The sequence below is a fragment of the Schistocerca piceifrons genome, chromosome 8, assembly GCF_021461385.2.
Source record: "Schistocerca piceifrons isolate TAMUIC-IGC-003096 chromosome 8, iqSchPice1.1, whole genome shotgun sequence".
NCBI lineage: Eukaryota > Metazoa > Arthropoda > Insecta > Orthoptera > Acrididae > Schistocerca > Schistocerca piceifrons.
In genome coordinates, this window is record NC_060145.1 from 66,703,831 (window position 1) to 66,723,825 (window position 19,995).

The 19,995-nt window shown below is 38.0% G+C and overlaps 1 protein-coding gene across 1 annotated transcript in view; it reads left to right on the forward strand.

Annotated features, from left to right (window-relative positions):
• LOC124711821 (sarcoplasmic calcium-binding protein) overlaps window positions 1-13,836 on the forward strand; it is a 171,023-nt gene extending 157,187 nt beyond the window's left edge. The window contains exons 5-6 of the mRNA XM_047242048.1: window positions 5,850-5,930; window positions 12,219-13,836. Of these exons, the coding sequence (XP_047098004.1) occupies window positions 5,850-5,930; window positions 12,219-12,368 (231 nt within the window). The 3' untranslated portion in view covers window positions 12,369-13,836. The remainder of the gene's footprint in view (window positions 1-5,849; window positions 5,931-12,218) is intronic.
• Window positions 13,837-19,995: the final 6,159 nt, after the last annotated feature.

Below are 19,995 nucleotides of genomic sequence, written 5' to 3' on the forward strand. Positions count from 1 at the left end.
TTATTAAATGAAACAACAAGTTTACTGTTACCAGTCACCGTTTTATTTTTTTTTTCCACGATGCGTTTCGAAGGTTTAAACCTCCATCATCGGGTGGATTTACATTAGTTAGTATTACATATGTGTGAATGTTGTGTTACGACATTTGGAGGAACTTGTGGCACTGCCTAGTGGAGAAACAAGACACTATTTCAGAATATGGTTTTGGATAACTTTTGACAAAAAATTAAACTGATATTTAATGGTAAACTTTAATAAGTAAACTAGAGTACCTCCAGTGGTCACAGGTTCCTTTTTCTTGTCGTAACACTTCACATGTATACTGCCACATTTGTAAACAAATATGGCGTCTGGAAACAGCTGGGTGCAAGGTTCGTACAGCAGAAGAGAAGACATAATCGCAAAGTGCAAAGAATATACATTGTAACAACATTATTACAGAATAATCGTTTAAACCATTTGGAGGTGTTTGTTTTGAGGTGTCAAATATATGTGTGTGTACTTCAGGTGGTATATAAATCCAGTTTTGAAAGGTTGAAACAGCTAAACATTCGTACTCGTTTATGCAATCAGGTGAAATGTTAAAATGGCTTAAACTTCATACTTGCTAATAACAATTAGGTAAAATGTTACAGGCTTGAATTACAATGATCATATTGCCTACAGCAGTAAAATCATACATAGATGACACTCTTTGAAGAAAGAGAGAGAGAGAGAGAGAGAGAGAGAGAGAGAGAGAGAGAGAGAGAGAGAGAGAGGAAGGAAGGAGTGATTATATGAGAGCAAACATTTACATGGCAAGGAGTCTTAAGATTACATGTTGCATATATTAGCTGCCTAAAGGTTGGGGTAATACACTGGTTAATGTTATAAAATATGCAGATAGATATACATTTGTGCCAGTAGTTGATGTACATACAGTTTTAAGCTGACAGGGGGTACAAGCTGTTGGTGTGATGAATTATCTGTGAATGAGGTCAATCTCTTGTACTCTTGGTGGCTGTCAATATTTATGGTAAATATTAGGATATGTGCACGTGTGTGTGTGTGTGTGTGTGTGTGTGTGTGTGTGTGTGTGTGTGTGTGTGTGTGTACTTTAAGAGTGTAGGCAGTTGCTGAAAACAGAGATGATACTATTGTAAATATTGTCATTTTTGTCATTTAAGATGGATTCTGGTTGTTTCATTTGGTGTTTGTATATTTGGAGTGTTTCAAGGATGTCTAGTTTTCTGCCTTTAGGTTGGATGTTTGTTGAGACAACAGCTCCATAAATTAAACTCAGTGATTCGCTGTTGGCCCTAAGAGTTCTAAAGAAGTAATTCTTGACCCTTCCTGATTTACACTGCGAGATGTTGGGTGTTCTGCCAAACATCAGTGCCATCCTTGCACAATGTCTCGACAACGTGGTTCATTTCCTTCATCAATCCTTTCCTTTGTCATAGCTTGCCCAGCTTCTTGATATTCCTGTACCTCTTCTGCCCATACTGTCTCAACCCTTTGCTTTGTCAGAGTTTGTCCAGCTTCTTAAAATGCCAATATATTGTCACCATAGAGTCTCTACTGCCTGGCAAACACAAGTCACACTATTGAAGTATTGTACATGGATGACACATATCTGGCAGAACACCTGATGCCTCAAGATTTCATTTCTAAAGAACTTTAGTGCCAGGAGATAGAAAACCTTATTGTAAACAGGATCAGTGAAGTGCTGCTACCAATGTGTGAAAAAGACAAATCTGTTATCATCACCTGGAAGAAACCACATATTGGAATTATCAGTAATGAATTGTTGATCATGGAGCCAAAGAAACTGCTCTTGCAGCAGATGTCACTTGGACTGAAGTTCTAATTATGGATTATAGGCATGCATTATTTAGAGATATGATACAAGATGTCACTGCAGATAATCACATCTAGCGCAATACATTCAAGATGTGTACAAAAACAATTATCCATGATGTGCAAGATTTGTGTACTGGCCATATGAATAAACTGCCTGTATGTTGCAAACTAAAAGTTATAAAATGAAAAGAAACCCTACTTGAAAGGTGTGTACAACTCTGGGGCCATAAAAGTGACTGTTAGGTAAACCTTAGTCACTAGTAACCTATTAAAAAAAAAAAGCAGAAAGGTGAAAGAAAATGCCAGTATGCTTCATCATCAAAGGTATGTTCAAGTGGCACTGAACAAATGGCCTACAGGAATGAACTTGCAATACCATTATAATTCGGACTGTAAAGGGAATACTGCTTGCAAGTGATGTGTGTGTGGAATCAGTGGCCTCGGTTTTCCTCAGATTATTCCAAGTATTTGCTGGAATGATTTCTAACAATAGGCTGTGGTTGCCAGGCTTCCCATTTTGTGCCCATTCTTGGTACTTTCAATTTAACATATTATAGAGATACTTTATAATGATTGTTATTATTATTATTATTATCACAATAATAATACTAAAAAATAAATGATCTACCAAAGTATCAGAAATAATGGCAAAGTTATGCTTACTATTCTTGGGTCCCTCTGCTGAATGAATGAGAACATGCTTATAAAACAAATATTGTTCTATATCTGGAAAAAAGAAGTTGACAATAGCATAGATTACACAGTATTACAAGAACTAGAATGAAACAATATCAAATAATTGTATATGACGTAAAGAACCTTTTTAGGATATAATAACAAGGCTTTCAAGGACAAAAGTGCCATAAGAAATGGGAACAATATAAAGCATGGTCTACATTCCTGTGCAAAAACATGATACCCTTAGTCAAGACTAAGTGTAGCTTATTTTCTTCTCAGTTTTCTTAATAGCTCACAGTAACATTCAGTATTGATTGTCCTTTCACATCCCATAAAACACACATACAGTAAAGAATTACTGTTTCAAAAAATTGTATCCATATGGACTTATAAAAGCTTGGCTTGTGTTTTTTGGTTTGATGTGTGAGGCAATAGAAACACACACCACTGACTGACATTGTGTCTCCATGTTACCATTGGTAAACTACCTCTCACCATCAGTCATAATTCTGTTCAGTAGGGCTTTTCCTTCCACATCATAAAGGAGAAGAAAATCTAGACAAGCAGTAATTCATTGACATTGCAGTTTTCTGAAAGGATGCTTGGAACCCAACAAGCAAGGAACTTATGGTATACTAATTATTTAATCACAACCTCATTCAAAACACTCATAGAAAACTGCAGAAAGTTGTGTGGCACTAAAGATATCATGTAATACAGGTTTTCACAAGGTTTTCATCAATTTTCTGTAGTAGTTCATAGTTGACAACAAACAGATACACGCTTGATGTCTTCTTGAATTTTCATCCTTTCTTTTAACACCTTCACGAAACACTTAGTTCACATACAACGGAAACTTCATGATAAATTTCAATAGATGAGAGTAAGTTGTTGTTTTTTTTCCACTGAAAACTATATTACAGAACGAGTTTCACAATTGATGGGATTTGCAATTGCAACATTAAATTTGAAAGGCTGTTGCAGGTGACTGGGAAGAAATGTGGCTTTCTCACTATCACAAGTCTAAGCACACTGACATACTGCATGAGTCAGTGTACAGTGTATTGAATGTCTCCTGCCCCCCTCCCCAGCTACTTCTCTTGCTACATAAAAATGGATTTTACTTTCCAGAGAGCTCTCATAACATCCCATTGGATCTTCAACCACAAGCTGTGCTTCTCTACAGCTCGGAATAAAAACTGACCAGAAGCAAGATCGAAACTGAACTCTCTCTAATTACCTCCCAATCTAATTACAGATGACCAGTCTTACAACTGTTGTTGCATTTTTTCTATTCTTCTACTGATTACACATGGTAACTTCTCACATCTTGATGCAGCTATGGTTTGTAAGTGGATCAAATGTAGCTAGAAATTTTTATCCCACTGTAGTACTTATGTATCATTTATCATTGCAGAATGCTTTACCAAATCTGCCATAATTATTCTGTAATTCTGTTTTCAGTAGTGCAAGCTCAGAACATTGATTGTCTAATTGAGTGAACAGCTTGAATGTAAACAATTCAATGAAATTCCATCAGAGGAAATTTAACAGCACTTCTTGTTTCAGGCTATTGACAAGGACAAGAGTGGTGACATATCTGTTGAAGAATTCAAATTGTTCTTTCTGTAGTAGTTCATAGTTGACAACAAACAGATACACGCTTGATGTCTTCTTGAATTTTCATCCTTTCTTTTAACACCTTCACGAAACACTTAGTTCACATACAACGGAAACTTCATGATAAATTTCAATAGATGAGAGTAAGTTGTTGTTTTTTTTCCACTGAAAACTATATTACAGAACGAGTTTCACAATTGATGGGATTTGCAATTGCAACATTAAATTTGAAAGGCTGTTGCAGGTGACTGGGAAGAAATGTGGCTTTCTCACTATCACAAGTCTAAGCACACTGACATACTGCATGAGTCAGTGTACAGTGTATTGAATGTCTCCTGCCCCCCTCCCCAGCTACTTCTCTTGCTACATAAAAATGGATTTTACTTTCCAGAGAGCTCTCATAACATCCCATTGGATCTTCAACCACAAGCTGTGCTTCTCTACAGCTCGGAATAAAAACTGACCAGAAGCAAGATCGAAACTGAACTCTCTCTAATTACCTCCCAATCTAATTACAGATGACCAGTCTTACAACTGTTGTTGCATTTTTTCTATTCTTCTACTGATTACACATGGTAACTTCTCACATCTTGATGCAGCTATGGTTTGTAAGTGGATCAAATGTAGCTAGAAATTTTTATCCCACTGTAGTACTTATGTATCATTTATCATTGCAGAATGCTTTACCAAATCTGCCATAATTATTCTGTAATTCTGTTTTCAGTAGTGCAAGCTCAGAACATTGATTGTCTAATTGAGTGAACAGCTTGAATGTAAACAATTCAATGAAATTCCATCAGAGGAAATTTAACAGCACTTCTTGTTTCAGGCTATTGACAAGGACAAGAGTGGTGACATATCTGTTGAAGAATTCAAATTGTTCTTTCTGTAGTAGTTCATAGTTGACAACAAACAGATACACGCTTGATGTCTTCTTGAATTTTTATCCTTTGTTTTAACACCTTCACGAAACACTTAGTTCACATACAACGGAAACTTCATGATAAATTTCAATAGATGAGAGTAAGTTGTTCTTTTTTTTCCACTGAAAACTATATTACAGAACGAGTTTCACAATTGATGGGATTTGCAATTGCAACATTAAATTTGAAAGGCTGTTGCAGGTGACTGGGAAGAAATGTGGCTTTCTCACTATCACAAGTCTAAGCACACTGACATACTGCATGAGTCAGTGTACAGTGTATTGAATGTCTCCTGCCCCCCTCCCCAGCTACTTCTCTTGCTACATAAAAATGGATTTTACTTTCCAGAGAGCTCTCATAACATCCCATTGGATCTTCAACCACAAGCTGTGCTTCTCTACAGCTCGGAATAAAAACTGACCAGAAGCAAGATCGAAACTGAACTCTCTCTAATTACCTCCCAATCTAATTACAGATGACCAGTCTTACAACTGTTGTTGCATTTTTTCTATTCTTCTACTGATTACACATGGTAACTTCTCACATCTTGATGCAGCTATGGTTTGTAAGTGGATCAAATGTAGCTAGAAATTTTTATCCCACTGTAGTACTTATGTATCATTTATCATTGCAGAATGCTTTACCAAATCTGCCATAATTATTCTGTAATTCTGTTTTCAGTAGTGCAAGCTCAGAACATTGATTGTCTAATTGAGTGAACAGCTTGAATGTAAACAATTCAATGAAATTCCATCAGAGGAAATTTAACAGCACTTCTTGTTTCAGGCTATTGACAAGGACAAGAGTGGTGACATATCTGTTGAAGAATTCAAATTGTTCTTTCAGTGCTTGAACCTAGGACCAGAGGTAAGAAATTGATGGTGGCTGGTTGTGTTGAACACCACGGATATTCATGTATTGAGCAATAGTCTCTTTATTGTGATTCCTTATGTTTCCTCAAACTGAGAGTTATGGATGACATGCTTCACATATCCTCGGGAATTGATAATTCCAGTATAGTAAGAAACAGATTCATCAACCGCCTGGAAGACTGGGAAGATACAGTCAACTCTTTCTGTTCTTTTTCAAAATCTAATTATATTCTGTTTTTAGTCTGTATGTAAACTCATCCAGTAGGACATGAGAAATGTACATAATGAATATTTATTTAAGAATAAACCAGATTAAAGTAAGGAACAAGCTAGCATTTCAGGAATCATTTAACAAAAATTCTTTAGTAAACTGCAAAAGATGAGAAAAGTCAAGCAGAACAAGGCAACTACTAAAGAGAAGACAAGAATTTCTAGTGAATAATAACAGGAGTTTTTTGAAAGACATTATGTAGAAATTATTTATTTTCATCATTGGACTTACCATACTTATAAAATGTTATATTGCAAAAGACTGCTTCAGCATGTGTCAAACTTTAAAAATCCACTCAATGTACATATGTCATTGTCGTACCAAGCCTTTTAACAGTGTCAACACCCTCAACACAAATCATGGTAAACCACTGTTCTTATACACAGTTTACAAGTTGATTGTGCATTTGGTGTCAGCTGCCACAATTAAGATGTAAACAGTGTACAAGAACAGTGGCTGGGATTTGTGTTAAGGGAGCTGACATTCTTAAAAGGCTCAGATATGACAATGAAATAATATTCAGAATGGAGTGTAACAACATTGTGCAAGAGTCTGCAGCACATTACCAACAGACATCAGTCAGAAAATTGAAAATCCCTGAATATTCAAAACTAAAGTAAAAGAATACATTATTGGCCAACCCTACAATATCTTATCAGAATATCTGGATTCTAGTAGTTAACTTAACCATACAATTCATAAAGAAGTGAAGATTTTAAAAGAATATAAATATATCTTGACTTTTCCAATATGTAGACAGCTGATAGTGGTCTGTATAGTGTTACATAAATGCTCTGAATATTTAGGTGATAACAGCTGCTGAGTAGTAGGAGAAGAAGAGCCTTGGCTTTTTTTCAAAGTAGCTGCTTTTTTCCAAAGTAGGTGCTTTTTTGCCAATATGTATAACTGTACATGGAAGCAATTCCCTTAATTATTAGTGTGGTAGATGAGCACTATCATAATTTGTTGCTAGCCTCCTTTACAGAAGTATTCTGCTGCACCTGTTTCTGCTTATTAACCCTTTCACTGCTGTGGGTGTGTATACATATCCTGTTACTCCCTTCCCCAGGTGTTAAGGATGTGTATCTGCATGCCTCGTGGGTTTTCCTACAGTGTTATGAACATCTGAATGCATCCTCATTGCTGACCTGTCACAACTGCAGCAAGTTACTTACATATCTGAATGAAAAAGTTTTGAGTATTTAAGTATTTATCATACAATAGACGCGTATCATTGTGTTCTAACATTTGCAAAAAAAAAAAAAAAAAAACTCATTTCAACACCTTGAGTTTTTTTATAAGATATGATGATTTTTACGATCACATGATTCTTGGTGTGCAAGGATGTGAGTAGATGCATTGCACCTGACCACCCCTCAGATATAAAACCCCATAACTCTCGAGAGCAAAATGAGATATCCTTCTGCTGTCAGTTTTAAATAAAATTTAAATATCTTATCTATATTAGATTTGCTGCAATATACTAACTAAAATCAACCATACACAAAGTTTGTGCCATGTATTTTTCCTCTGTGAGATCTTTAAAATTTTGTGCAATATTTTATGTAATTTGATGCAGCACAATAAGTATGATCGATAATGAAAAGAAATCCAGTTAAAGAAATTCAGTTCTTTATCAATTGAAGCCCCCCCCCCCCCATGAACCATTGACCTTGCGGTTGGTGGGGAGGATTGCGTGCCTCAATGGTACAGGTAGCTGTACCGTAGGTGCAACCACAACAGAGGGGTATCTGTTGAGAGGCCAGACAAATGTGTGGTTCCTGAAGAGGGGCAGCAGCCTTTTCAGTAGTTGCCGGGGCAACAGTCTGAATGATTGACTGATCTGGCCTTGTAACACTAACCACAACGGCCTTGCTGTGCTGGTACTGTGAACGGCTGAAAGCAAGGGGAAACTACAGAGGTAATTTTACTCGAGGGCATGCAGCTTTACTGTATGGTTAAATGATGATGGCGTCCTCTTTAGTAAAATATTCCGGAGGTAAAATAGTCCCCCATTTGGATCTCCGGGCGGGGACTGCTCAGGAGGACGTTGTTATCAGGAGAAAGAAAACTGGCGCTCTATGGGTCGGAGTGTGGAATGCCTGATCCCTTAATCGGGCAGGATAGTTAGAAAATTTAAAAAGGGAAATGGACAGGTTAAAGTTAGATATAGTGGGAATTAATGAAGTTCGGTGGAAGGGTGAACAAGACTTCTGGTCTGGTGGATACAGAGTTATAAATACAAAATCAAATAGGGGTAATGCAGGAGTAGGTTTAATGATGAATAAAAAAAGTAGGAATGCGGGTAAGCTACTACAAACAGCATAGTGAATGCATTATTGTGGCCAAGATTGATATGAAGCCCATGCCTACCACAGTAGTACGAGTTTATATGCCAACTAGCTCCACAGATGAAGAAGAGATTGATGAAATGTATGATGAGATAAAAGAAATTATTCAGATAGTGAAGGGAGATGAAAATTTAATAGTCATGGATGACTGGAATTCGATAGTAAGAAAAGGAAGAGGAGGAAGTGTAGTAGGTGAATATGGAATGGGGTTAAGGAATGAAAGAGGAAGCCACCTGGTAGAATTTTGCACAGAGCATAACTTAATCATAGCTAACACTTGGTCCAAGAATCATAAAAGAAGGTTGTATGCATGGAAGAAGCCTGGAGATTTCCAGGGGCAGATGTGGACTCTGACCACAATCTATTGGTTATGAACTGTAGATTAAAACTGAAGAAACTGCACAAAAGTGGGAATTTAAGAAGATGGGACCAAGATAAATTGAAAGAACCAAAAGTTGTAGAGAGTTTCAGGGAGAGCATTAGGGAACGATTGACAAGAATGGGGGAAAGAAATATGGTAGAAGAAGAATGGGTTGCTTTAAGAGATGAAATAGTGAAAGCAGCAGAGGATCAAGTAGGTAAAAAGACAAGGGCTAATAGAAATCCTTGGGTAACAGAAGAGATATTCAATTTAATAGATGAAAGGAGAAAATACAAAAATGCAGTAAATGAAGCAGGCAAAAAGGAATACAAATGTCTCAAAAATGAGATCGACAGGAAGTGCAAAATGGCTAAGCAGGATTGGCTAGAGGACAAATGTAAGGATGTAGAGGCTTATCTCACTAGGGGTAAGATAGATACTGCCTACAGGAAAATTAAAGAGACCTTTGGAGGAAAAAGAACCACTTGCATGAATATCAAGAGCTCAGATGAAAACCCAGTTCTAAGCAAAGAAGGAAAAGCAGAAAGGTGGAAATAGTATATAGAGGGTCTATACAAGGCGATGTTCTTGAGGACAATATTATGGAAATGGAAGAGGAGGTAGAAGAAGATGAAATGGGAGATATGATACTGCGTGAAGAGTTTGACAGAGCACTGAAAGACCTAAGTCAAAACAAGGCCCCGGGACTAGACAACATTCCATTACAACTACTGATAGCCTTGGGAGAGCCAGCCCTGACAAAACTCTACCATCTGGTGAGCAAGATGTATGAGACAGATGAAATAACCTCATCTTCAAGAAGAATATAATAATTGCAATCCCAAAGAAAGCAAGTGTTGACAACTATGAAAATTACCGAACTATCAGTTTCATAAGTAATGGCTGCAAAATACTATCATGAATTCTTTGCAGATGAATGGAAAAACTGGTAGAAGCCAACCTCGGGGAAGATCAGTTTGGATTCCATAGAAATGTTGGAACACGTAAGGCAATACTGACCCTACGACTTATCTTAGAGAATAGATTAAGGAAAGGCAAACCTACGTTTCTAGCATTTGTAGACTTAGAGAAAGCTTTTGACAATGTTGATTGGAATACTCTCTTTCAAATTCTAAAGGTGGCAGGGGAACATACAGGGAGCAAAAGGCTATTTACAATTTGTACAGAAACCAGATGGCAGTTATAAGAGTTGAGGGACATGAAAGGGAAGCAGTGGTTGGGAAGGGAGTGAGACAGGGTTGTAGCCTCTCCCCGATGTTATTCAATCTGTATATTGAGCAAGCAGTAAAGGAAACAAAAGAAAAATTTGGAGTAGGAATTAAAATCCGTGGAGAAGAAATAAAAACTTTCACCATTGACATTGTAATTCTGTCAGAGACAGTAAAGGACCTGGAAGAGCAGCCGAACAGAATGGACAGTGTCTTGAAAGGAGGATATAAGATGAACATAAAAAAAAGCAAAACGAGGATAATGGAATGTAGTCATATTAAATCGGGTGATGCTGTGGGAATTAGATTAGGAAATGAGATGCTTAAAGTAGTAAATGAGTTTAGCTATTTGGGGAGCAAAATAACTGATGATGGTTGAAGTAGAGAGGATATAAAATGTAGACTGGCAATGGCAAGGAAAGAGTTTCTGAAGAAGAGAAATTTGTTAACATAGAGTATAGATTTAAGTGTCAGGAAGACATTTCTGAAAGTATTTGTGTGGAGTGTAGCCATGTATGGAAGTGAAACATGGATCATAAGTAGTTTGGACAAGAAGAGAATAGAAGCTTTCGAAATGTAGTGCTACAAAAGAATACTGAAGATTAGATGGGTAGATCACATAACTAATGAGTAGGTATTGAATAGAATTGGGGAGAAGAGAAATTTGTGGCACAACTTGACTAGAAGAAGGGATCAGTTGGTAGGACATATTCTGAGGCATCAAGGGATCACCAATTTCGTATTGGAGGGCAGCGGGGAGGGTAAAAATCGTAGAGGGAGACTAAGAGATGAATACACTGAACAGATTCAGAAGGATGTAGGTTGCAGTAGGTACAGGGAGATGAAGAAGCTTGCACAGGATAGAGTAGCACAGAGAGGTTCATCAAACCAGTCTCTGGACTGATGACCACAACAACAACATCACTTGAATATAACCAGATTGTAAGATGAGCCAGAACCACATTTTTTCATGTAATAGTTTTTGAAAAATGAGATGATGAGTATTTTGTACTGGCCAGAATGCCATCTCTCAGCATAGGAACTGGCATTTGGCGAGCAGTACAGCCATCACAAAAGACGCCTCAGCACAGAATGCAAAGAGGATGTCTGAAGCAGTGAGAGGGTTAATGCATTAACATGACTCATTCCACATCCCTGATTGCTTCTGTTCTCCATGATGTGATGTGTGGGACGTAATGTATGTATGTATGGATGGATGGATGGATGGATGGATGGATGGATGAATGAATGAATGAACTGCAACAAATATTTATTTGTGGACTGGAAATTGGAACGGCTGAGGTATTATTGAATATTGCATTAAATGAAATTATCTACAATATACCATGAAAGTATTTTGATATTTCAGGTAACTATTGTACATACATAGTATATGAGGTAGAAAAAGCAAAAAAAATACTATTTGCACTAAGCGTGTTATCAAGTAATGTTGATTTGTTCCACCTTTCTGTGTTTCACATTTCTTCTATATCCATGCCATATAGAAACTCGCCCCCCCGCCCCCAGCCCTCTCCCACCTGTCATTACACACTCCTAAATTGTAAGCTACTAGCTCCTCTGAACTGTGCAAGTGGAAACTGATCCTCCAGCACACTTGGCCTAAGACTGTGTTAAGTCACTTCCTCAGTCACCCATTTACCTCTCCTTTACCACATTGTCACTATCTTTGTACTCACTTTTTTCTCATTTCTCATCAGTTTTGGAATCATTGCCGACATTTTCAGCAGTTGCTGAGAGCCTTCAATCTTTCCATCTGAAAATACTTCGCTACCCATGGTTTTACCTCAGCACCTCCCCTTCTTCTTGCTTCCCCAATCCTCAGTCACTTCCTTTCACTGCCCCCTCCCTATCCCCACAACACGCATCTGTTCAGCAACCACTCCTAGACAATCAGTGTTGTTCCATGCAAGGAGACACACAAACACACACACACACACACACACACACACACACACACACACACACAAGGAGAGAAAAAGAGAGAGAGAGAGAGAGAGAGAGAGAAGCTTTGAAGACCTTACAGAAGAAAACATTTGTTGTTTTGTTTCAGAAAGCAATTGAGAGCTTCACTGCTATTGATCTGAACCATGATGGACATCTTAGTGATGAGGAATTTATTAGGCTTGGAAGGGAGTATTTTATCACAGAAGATGAGTCAAAGCCAAGTAAATACTTCTGGGGTCCTCTCATCAAGCCTTAATATGCTGAAATATCTGGCAAGAACTGATAATGATGGCGGTAATAACTTTAATAATGCAAACCTGAACATTCGACAAGCTTGTCATTGACGAATGTACTTTTGTCATGCTGAGTTTTTATTCAGCTAATAATAGAGAGAAGTTACTGTTGCCTTGTGACAACAAATATGACACCAGAAAATTACTACATTCTAGAGGCAGAGTAAAGTGAAGAGACTGTGATCTTCACACTGTGGGATATATGTTAAAATATAGGATAATGTTTTATAGTGTAATGAACTACAGAGTAACTAACTTTTAGTTGTTTAATTTCAAGACGCTGTTCAGCAATGAATTCAGAAGGATATTACATTCTCCAAATTTAGGGATAAGAAAATTACACAACATTTTTTTCTGAAAACGTAATTGGATCATCAGAGACTAAGGAATAAAAACTGTTCAGAGCATCAATTACATCTTATTCAGAAAATGTGTTGAAATAGTGTGACTGCCATTATAAATTTTCTGTCATTACCAAAGTAAAAGTCTCAACCAGATCCGTATATATTGAATGTATTTTCTGATATAATCTATAAAATTATGTTTGATAAAGAAATTGTGTTAATCAGGATATTCTAACTGCATAATTCACATGCAATATATTAATGATATGGACAATACTAAGTGATGTTACAAATTTTATTTTAATGTGAAGGTGGTGCAGGACTTCTAATAATAGTGTGTAATTATTATGATAGTGGACAATTTTGGATGGGCTGAAATTATGATTGAAGGAATAGACCTTAAAGATAAAGTGATGAATGATGAACAGGCACATTAAAAAGGAAGTGAGTAATGCAGAGCAGTGTAAATTTCATAAACCAGCAATATTCACATATTTGTAATGTCTGTCTCTCATTTGAAAAGAGGAATGATTCATCTTCTCAGTCATTATTAAGTACATACATTAATGTGTGTTTGAAGACAGGTGAGGCATTTTTGGGTTACTGGATGATTGGCTGTGGTGAATTAAGGTATGTTATACCTTAATATTTAATGAGCTGTATTCACTGCCATTTGCATTTAAGTGCAAAGTGATCATTTATGTCAAAGTGGACACCATCTCTAATATTTGGTAAAGAGATTGTCCTGCACTCACAGCTTAACTCTTTTAGTTTGATCTGTTAGGGTGGGCAGTCATTTCCCATCTGAGGCTTTTAGACACTTTATGTGTGTAATACTTTTTGAGTGAATCATCACCTTGTACTGCAGTAATTAAAAAGAGATATTTACACAGAAGCTGAAGCTGTTGATAAGCAAAACCAACATTTTATATTCAGTTTTAAATATTTTATGTCTTGAGTAAAATACAGTAAGCAACATATTACGTGGAAAAAAAATCTGTCTTCCAGTATATTGGGTGTATTTCCTATTTTTATATATTTTGTAATTTCATGTTTTGTAAGACATAGAGATAATGGATGGTCTGTAAGTGACAAAGAGACTAAATAAAGTATATAGTCCATGTTTTATTTCAGTGCTCATGGAGAACAATTTCTTATTTTTGTTATTGTTATTGTTAATATATGACTTCACTCATATCATTTGGATGACATTTTTCATGAATATTAACATAAAAATTAACAAGTGCTGAAACTCACCAACTAAATCATAAAACCCTACATACTGGTAGCGACCTGTTCAGTGGTGAAATATGTTTTCTCCTGAATGTTTTGGCTTACTAGTTTTTGTCACTGCTTATGCTTTGTGCAGAACTCATCAAAATAATAATTTTTCCCTTTGTTACAAGCTACTCCTATGTTGCTAATAAAAAAATCACCAATTATTCTTGTGCACTTTATTGGGAATAATATTGCTAAGTTTGTAGAACCATTTTAAGCAAGAAGGAAGTTCAAAATAGTACTTAAGTCTAGAAATATACTCAAGTGTTTCTCATGAATCTTTGTTGAAAATATGGCTCACTGAAAACAATGATGTCTTGGTGTATGATTGGGTTCTTTTGAGTTTGGCAGTTTGGACACTGCATAATTAAATTTGTTCATCAGCACTTTTATTTTATTCACCTCACATTTCAGTAAAATGTCATAAATTCGGTTTCCATTCTGATACAATACTTTTGTTTGAGTATAATAATTTCATATCAATTCATGAAAGCCACTTCACAACAGCTCAGGCCATAACTCACTAACAACTTGTTATGCAAATCAACAGGTAGAAAGACATAGAAGGCACAGTTCAACGATTTTATAATTCATAAATCTTTTACATCCAAGGAATACTTCTTTTATAAATTTTTCAGAATAAATTACACTGCTGGCCACCGTAAATGCAACACCCTGAAGGAAGCATCCGAATCAAGTGAAATTTAGACCATGAGTTTGCAGCGATGAGATATGCAACTGACTAGAATTTCAGCGCAGACTCACATCACGCGCGCCTGTGGCGCCACCTCATAGCGCCATTTAAGGCTTGGCGATTTCGATGAGTGTACGTTCGGCACGTGTGTTTACCTTGTGGTTGTTTCACAAGACGATCAGTTATGCCTCGTAGACAACAGCGAACATCTTTTGATCAAGTATTCGAGTTCGACAGAGGAAGGATAGTGGCTTACCGAGATTGTGGATTATCATACAGAGAAATCGCTAGCCGTGTTGGACTAAACCAAGCAACTGTAATGCGGATATGTGACCGTTGGATGCAGGAGGGTACGACGAACCGACGTGGTCGATCGCATTCACCTCGGTGCACCACTGCACGTGCTGATAGGCAAATTGTGTGCATGGCAGTGACGGATCGCTCAGTGACATCCCGAACCATAGCACAGCACATTGCGTCTGTAACGCATCATCCAGTGTCTGCGCATACCAATCGATGCCGTTTACAGCAGAGTGGTCTGTCCGCAAGACGTCCATTGCTTCATCTACCATTGACGCAGAACCACAGACGTCTCCGTCGCCAATGGTGTGATGACAGACGGATGTGGACGGCAGAATGGAATGACGTTGTCTTTACTGACGAGGCACGCTTCTGTCTGCAGCACCACGATGGTCGGATTCGAGTGTGGAGACACCGTGGAGAGAGGATGCTGGACAGCTGCATTATGCACCACCACACTGGTCTTGCACCGGGTATTATGGTATGGGGCGGTATTGGATATTACTCTCGCACACCTCTAGTATGCATTGCCGGTACTTTAAATAGCCGGCGCTACATAACCGAGGTGCTGGAGCCAGTTGTCCTTCCTTACCTTCAGGGCTCGGCCACAGCCATATTTCAACAGGATAATGCGCGACCACACGTGGCACGCATTGTCCAAAGGTTCTCCGTCAATAACCAGATTGAATTGCTTCCCTGGCCGGCTCGCTCTCCGGATCTTTCGCCGATAGAAAACATGTGGTCCATGGTTGCTCAACGAGTGACCCAGATTACATCCCCAGCTGCCACACCAGATGATCTTTGGTAACGTGTGGAAGCTGCTTGGGCTGCTGTACCCCAGGAACACATCCAATGTCTCTTTGACTCAATGCCGAGACGTGTGGCAGCGGTGATCTCCAACAATGGCGGCTACTCTGGCTACTGATTCTGGCAGGAACCACATGTCACAGACGTCTGTAAACGTAATCATTTGATACTTGGTCAACATGTTATCTACAAAATAAATTTTGTTGTGCTACCTCTTGTCTTTCTTGGTGTTGCATTTACGGTGGCCAGCAGTGTATTATACAAATAGTAATAATGACAGTAATTTTTAAAATATAATTACAATTTCAAATTAAGCTGGAAATTAATCTTCTGTTAATTTTATATATTATTTCTGTTTATGAAACAATATAAGTGTGGATTATGTTATCAGATTTATGATTTTGATTTCATTGATTGTGTTTTGAATTTAATGTGAATATCATAGTCTACAATACATGAGAGAGATAGTAGCACTGACCAGTTCCATTACACCTTATGACTGAAAGAAAATGCTTAATAACATACACCCTGATTTACACAGCCAGAAACTTGACCTGGGGAGAGGAACTGTACAGAGTTAGCAAGCCCTGTCTTCTTCTTGTTGTGCAGCCACTACTTGTATGCTTTGTGTTTCATATGAAGCATTTACACTCTCTGTGGGAAGTGTTATATATGAGTCATAGGTAGAATCTGTGACTGACAAGGAACTCTTGCATCATTCCAGTAGAAACAATCATAACACTAGCCAGGAAAGTAGAACATGCTGGTCAACAACATCTGCTACTGTGTTTCTATAGATTGCTTGGTTGGATCACTAAGAGTGGCAGTGAATAGACACAAACACAAAGGCCCTGAAGTTATCTGAGTTTTACTGATTCATAAGTAGGGATCCTGATATACAGGAAACAGTTTACAAGACAGTATTAGAACAAGTGCACATGTAAAATGGAGTCTCACATAATTTTACAGCTATTTTCTGCGCCCTCTATGACAAAAGTACTGTGCTAAGTCACTAGCTTTCTTTAATTATAACTATTATTGACAATTAAACAATTGAAGAGCCAACACCGTGTTACTAGAGGAGGCCGAAATGCACGCGTTTTAGCTCACGCAGGCTGGCGTGAGGAGGGAAGAACTATACTGACGTGAGGTCTGGAACATGACAAGGAATTAGAATTCAGAAATCGGACTTAATTAGTTTGATACTTAACTTTAATCCACTAATGATGAACATCACTCTTGACGGTACATGATTCACAATATTATCTGTTCAGAATTCATTCTAATTACTGAATATGGCGCCTTGCTAGGTCGTAGCAAATGACGTAGCTGAAGGCTATGTTAAACTATTGTCTCTGCAAATGAGAGCGTATGTGGGCAGTGAACCATCGCTAGCAAAGTTGGCTGTACAACTGGGGCGAGTGCTAGGGAGTCTCTCTAGAGTAGACCTGCCGTATGGCGGCGCTCGGTCTGCAGTCACTGACAGTGGCGACACACGGGTCCGACGTATACTAACGGACCGCGGCCGATTTAAAGGCTACCACCTAGCAAGTGTGGTGTCTGGCGGTGACACCACACTATCTTTCCCCATTCTCATGCATTTATTCCAATAGCTAATTTCTTTAAACAAACTTCTGTCAAGATCAACTGTTTTCCCATCCAAGAAGCAAAATAGATATATCTCAATTTTACAATGACTCAACTAAATTTGTTTCCAAACCAGCTTCAAATATGTAGAGGTCTAGGACCACATAGCCCAACAATCTCTGAGTTATTAATATTCTCATGCGAGGATCACATCTGTGCTTCACATTACATCAAAACACCATCTGTGCTCAGCAGAATTCCCAGTACACTCATAGTTGAGAATTACTCTACACTCTTGTTAATCCAGCCATTCCTTGCACATATGGATGCCATTTCATTGGAAGTGCTGAATTATTGAGTGTCTGTAATTTAGCTCAGACACCTTCGGGGCATACTTTATTACACCCAAAGGTACATTGCTTTTCACATAAAACTTAAGTCATGAGTGTGTACATCTACGGTAGTATTAATCACTATGGAACATGTCCTGAACTTATAGTTGTCAGAATGATGATAGATGATGGCAGCATTCTTTATCACACAAATGCTTTAAAAACATTACTTTGGTACTGCATGTATGTGGTTATTGCATTATATACTCCAGAGAGATGCCTGCAGCTTCAGCACTAGCAGTGTGAGAAATCTTCACACTCTCTCCTCCCCTTTCTTCTTATTCTTCATTTTGATCATTACTTTTGTGCAAACTTTTGATTGTTTTTCATGTGTTAAAAGTTTGACCTATCTCACAGTTTACTTTGTCTGGCCATTTAGCAGCACGTTCTTCATTAATTTCTCCTTCTGGAAACTTGCGGAACATGTCAGTCCACAAAGTGTCAGCAATCAATGTTTTCAAATCGACTGATTCATAACTGTCACTCAGTACTGGCTTCATGACTTCATGAGGGGATGGCCACATTTTCCTCCAGCTCCTCATTATGATAACATCCTCCACTTTATCCCCATACTTCTGCTGTTTGGAAAGCAACATCAGATAGTTAATTGCTTTCCACACCTTCAGTATAGTCTCAATAGAGTCGTTTTCGTATTCATTCAGCAAGGAGCCAAAAAGATGGCATTTGATAATGATGTTTCAATGACTTCAACATCCCCTGGTCCATGGCCTGAAATGATAGCTGTCACATTGGGTGGAAGAAAGAGTGCTTGTATACCACTGTACTCTTATAGACACACATTAAAGAATGACTGGTAGCATTCAGAACATACTAATTTGGACTTATTCCATATGTTATGACTTCAACCCCTGATAATAATTAGATTTTCTTTTTCTTTACTTGTTGTTGTTGTTGTTGTTGTTGTTGTTGTGGTGGTGGTCTTCAGTCCTGAGACTGATTTGATGCAGCTCTCCATGCTACTCTATCCTGTGCAAGCTTCTTCATCTCCCAGTACCTACTGCAACCTACATCCTTCTGAATCTGCTTAGTGTATTCATCTCTTGGTCTCCCTCTACGATTTTTACCCTCCATGCTGCCCTCCAATAATAAATTGGTGATCCCTTGATGCCTCAGAACATGTCCTACCAACCGATCCCTTCTTCTGGTCAAGTTGTGCCAGAAAAGTCTCTTCTCCCCAATCCTATTCAATACTTCCTCATTAGTTATGTGATCTACCCGTCTAATCTTCAGCATTCTTCTGTAGCACCACATTTCAAAAGCTTCTATTCTCTTCTTGTCCAAACTATTTATCGTCCATGTTTCACTTCCATACATGGCTACACTCCATGCAAATACTTTCAGAAATGTCTTCCTGACACTTAAATCTATACTCGATGTTAACAAATTTCTCTTCTTCAGAAACGTTTTCCTTGCCATTGCCAGCCTACATTTTATACCCTCTCTACTTCGACCATCATCAGTTACTTTGCTCCCCAAATAGCAAAACTCATTTACTACTTTAAGTATCTCATTTCCTAATCTAATTCCCTCAGCATCAACCGACTTAATTCGACTACATTCCACTATCCTCGTTTTGCTTTTGTTGATGTTCATCTTATATCCTCTCTTCAAGACACTGTCCATTCCGTTCAACTGCTCTTCCAAGTCCTTTGCTGTCTCTGGCAGAATTACAATGTCATCGGCGAACCTTAAAGTTTTTATTTCTTCTCTATGGATTTTAATACCTACTCTGAATTTTTCTTTTGTTTCCTTTACTGCTTGCTCAATATACAGATTGAATAACATCGGGGAGAGGCTACAACCCTGTCTCACTCCCTTCCCAACCACTGCTTCCCTTTCATGTCCCTCAACTCTTATAACTGCCATCTGGTTTCTGTACAAATTGTAAATAGCCTTTCGCTCCCTGTATTTTACCCCTGCCACCTTTAGAATTTGAAAGAGAGTATTCCAGTCAACATTTTCAAAAGCTTTCTCAAGTCTACAAATGCTAGAAACGTAGGTTTGCCTTTTCTTAATCTAGCTTCTAAGATAAGTCGTAGGGTCAGTATTGCCTCACATGTTCCCATATTTCTACGGAATCCAAACTGAACTTCTAATAGGTTGGCTTCTACCAGTTTTTCCATTCGTCTGTGCAGAATTCGCGTTAGTATTTTGCAGCCGTGACTTA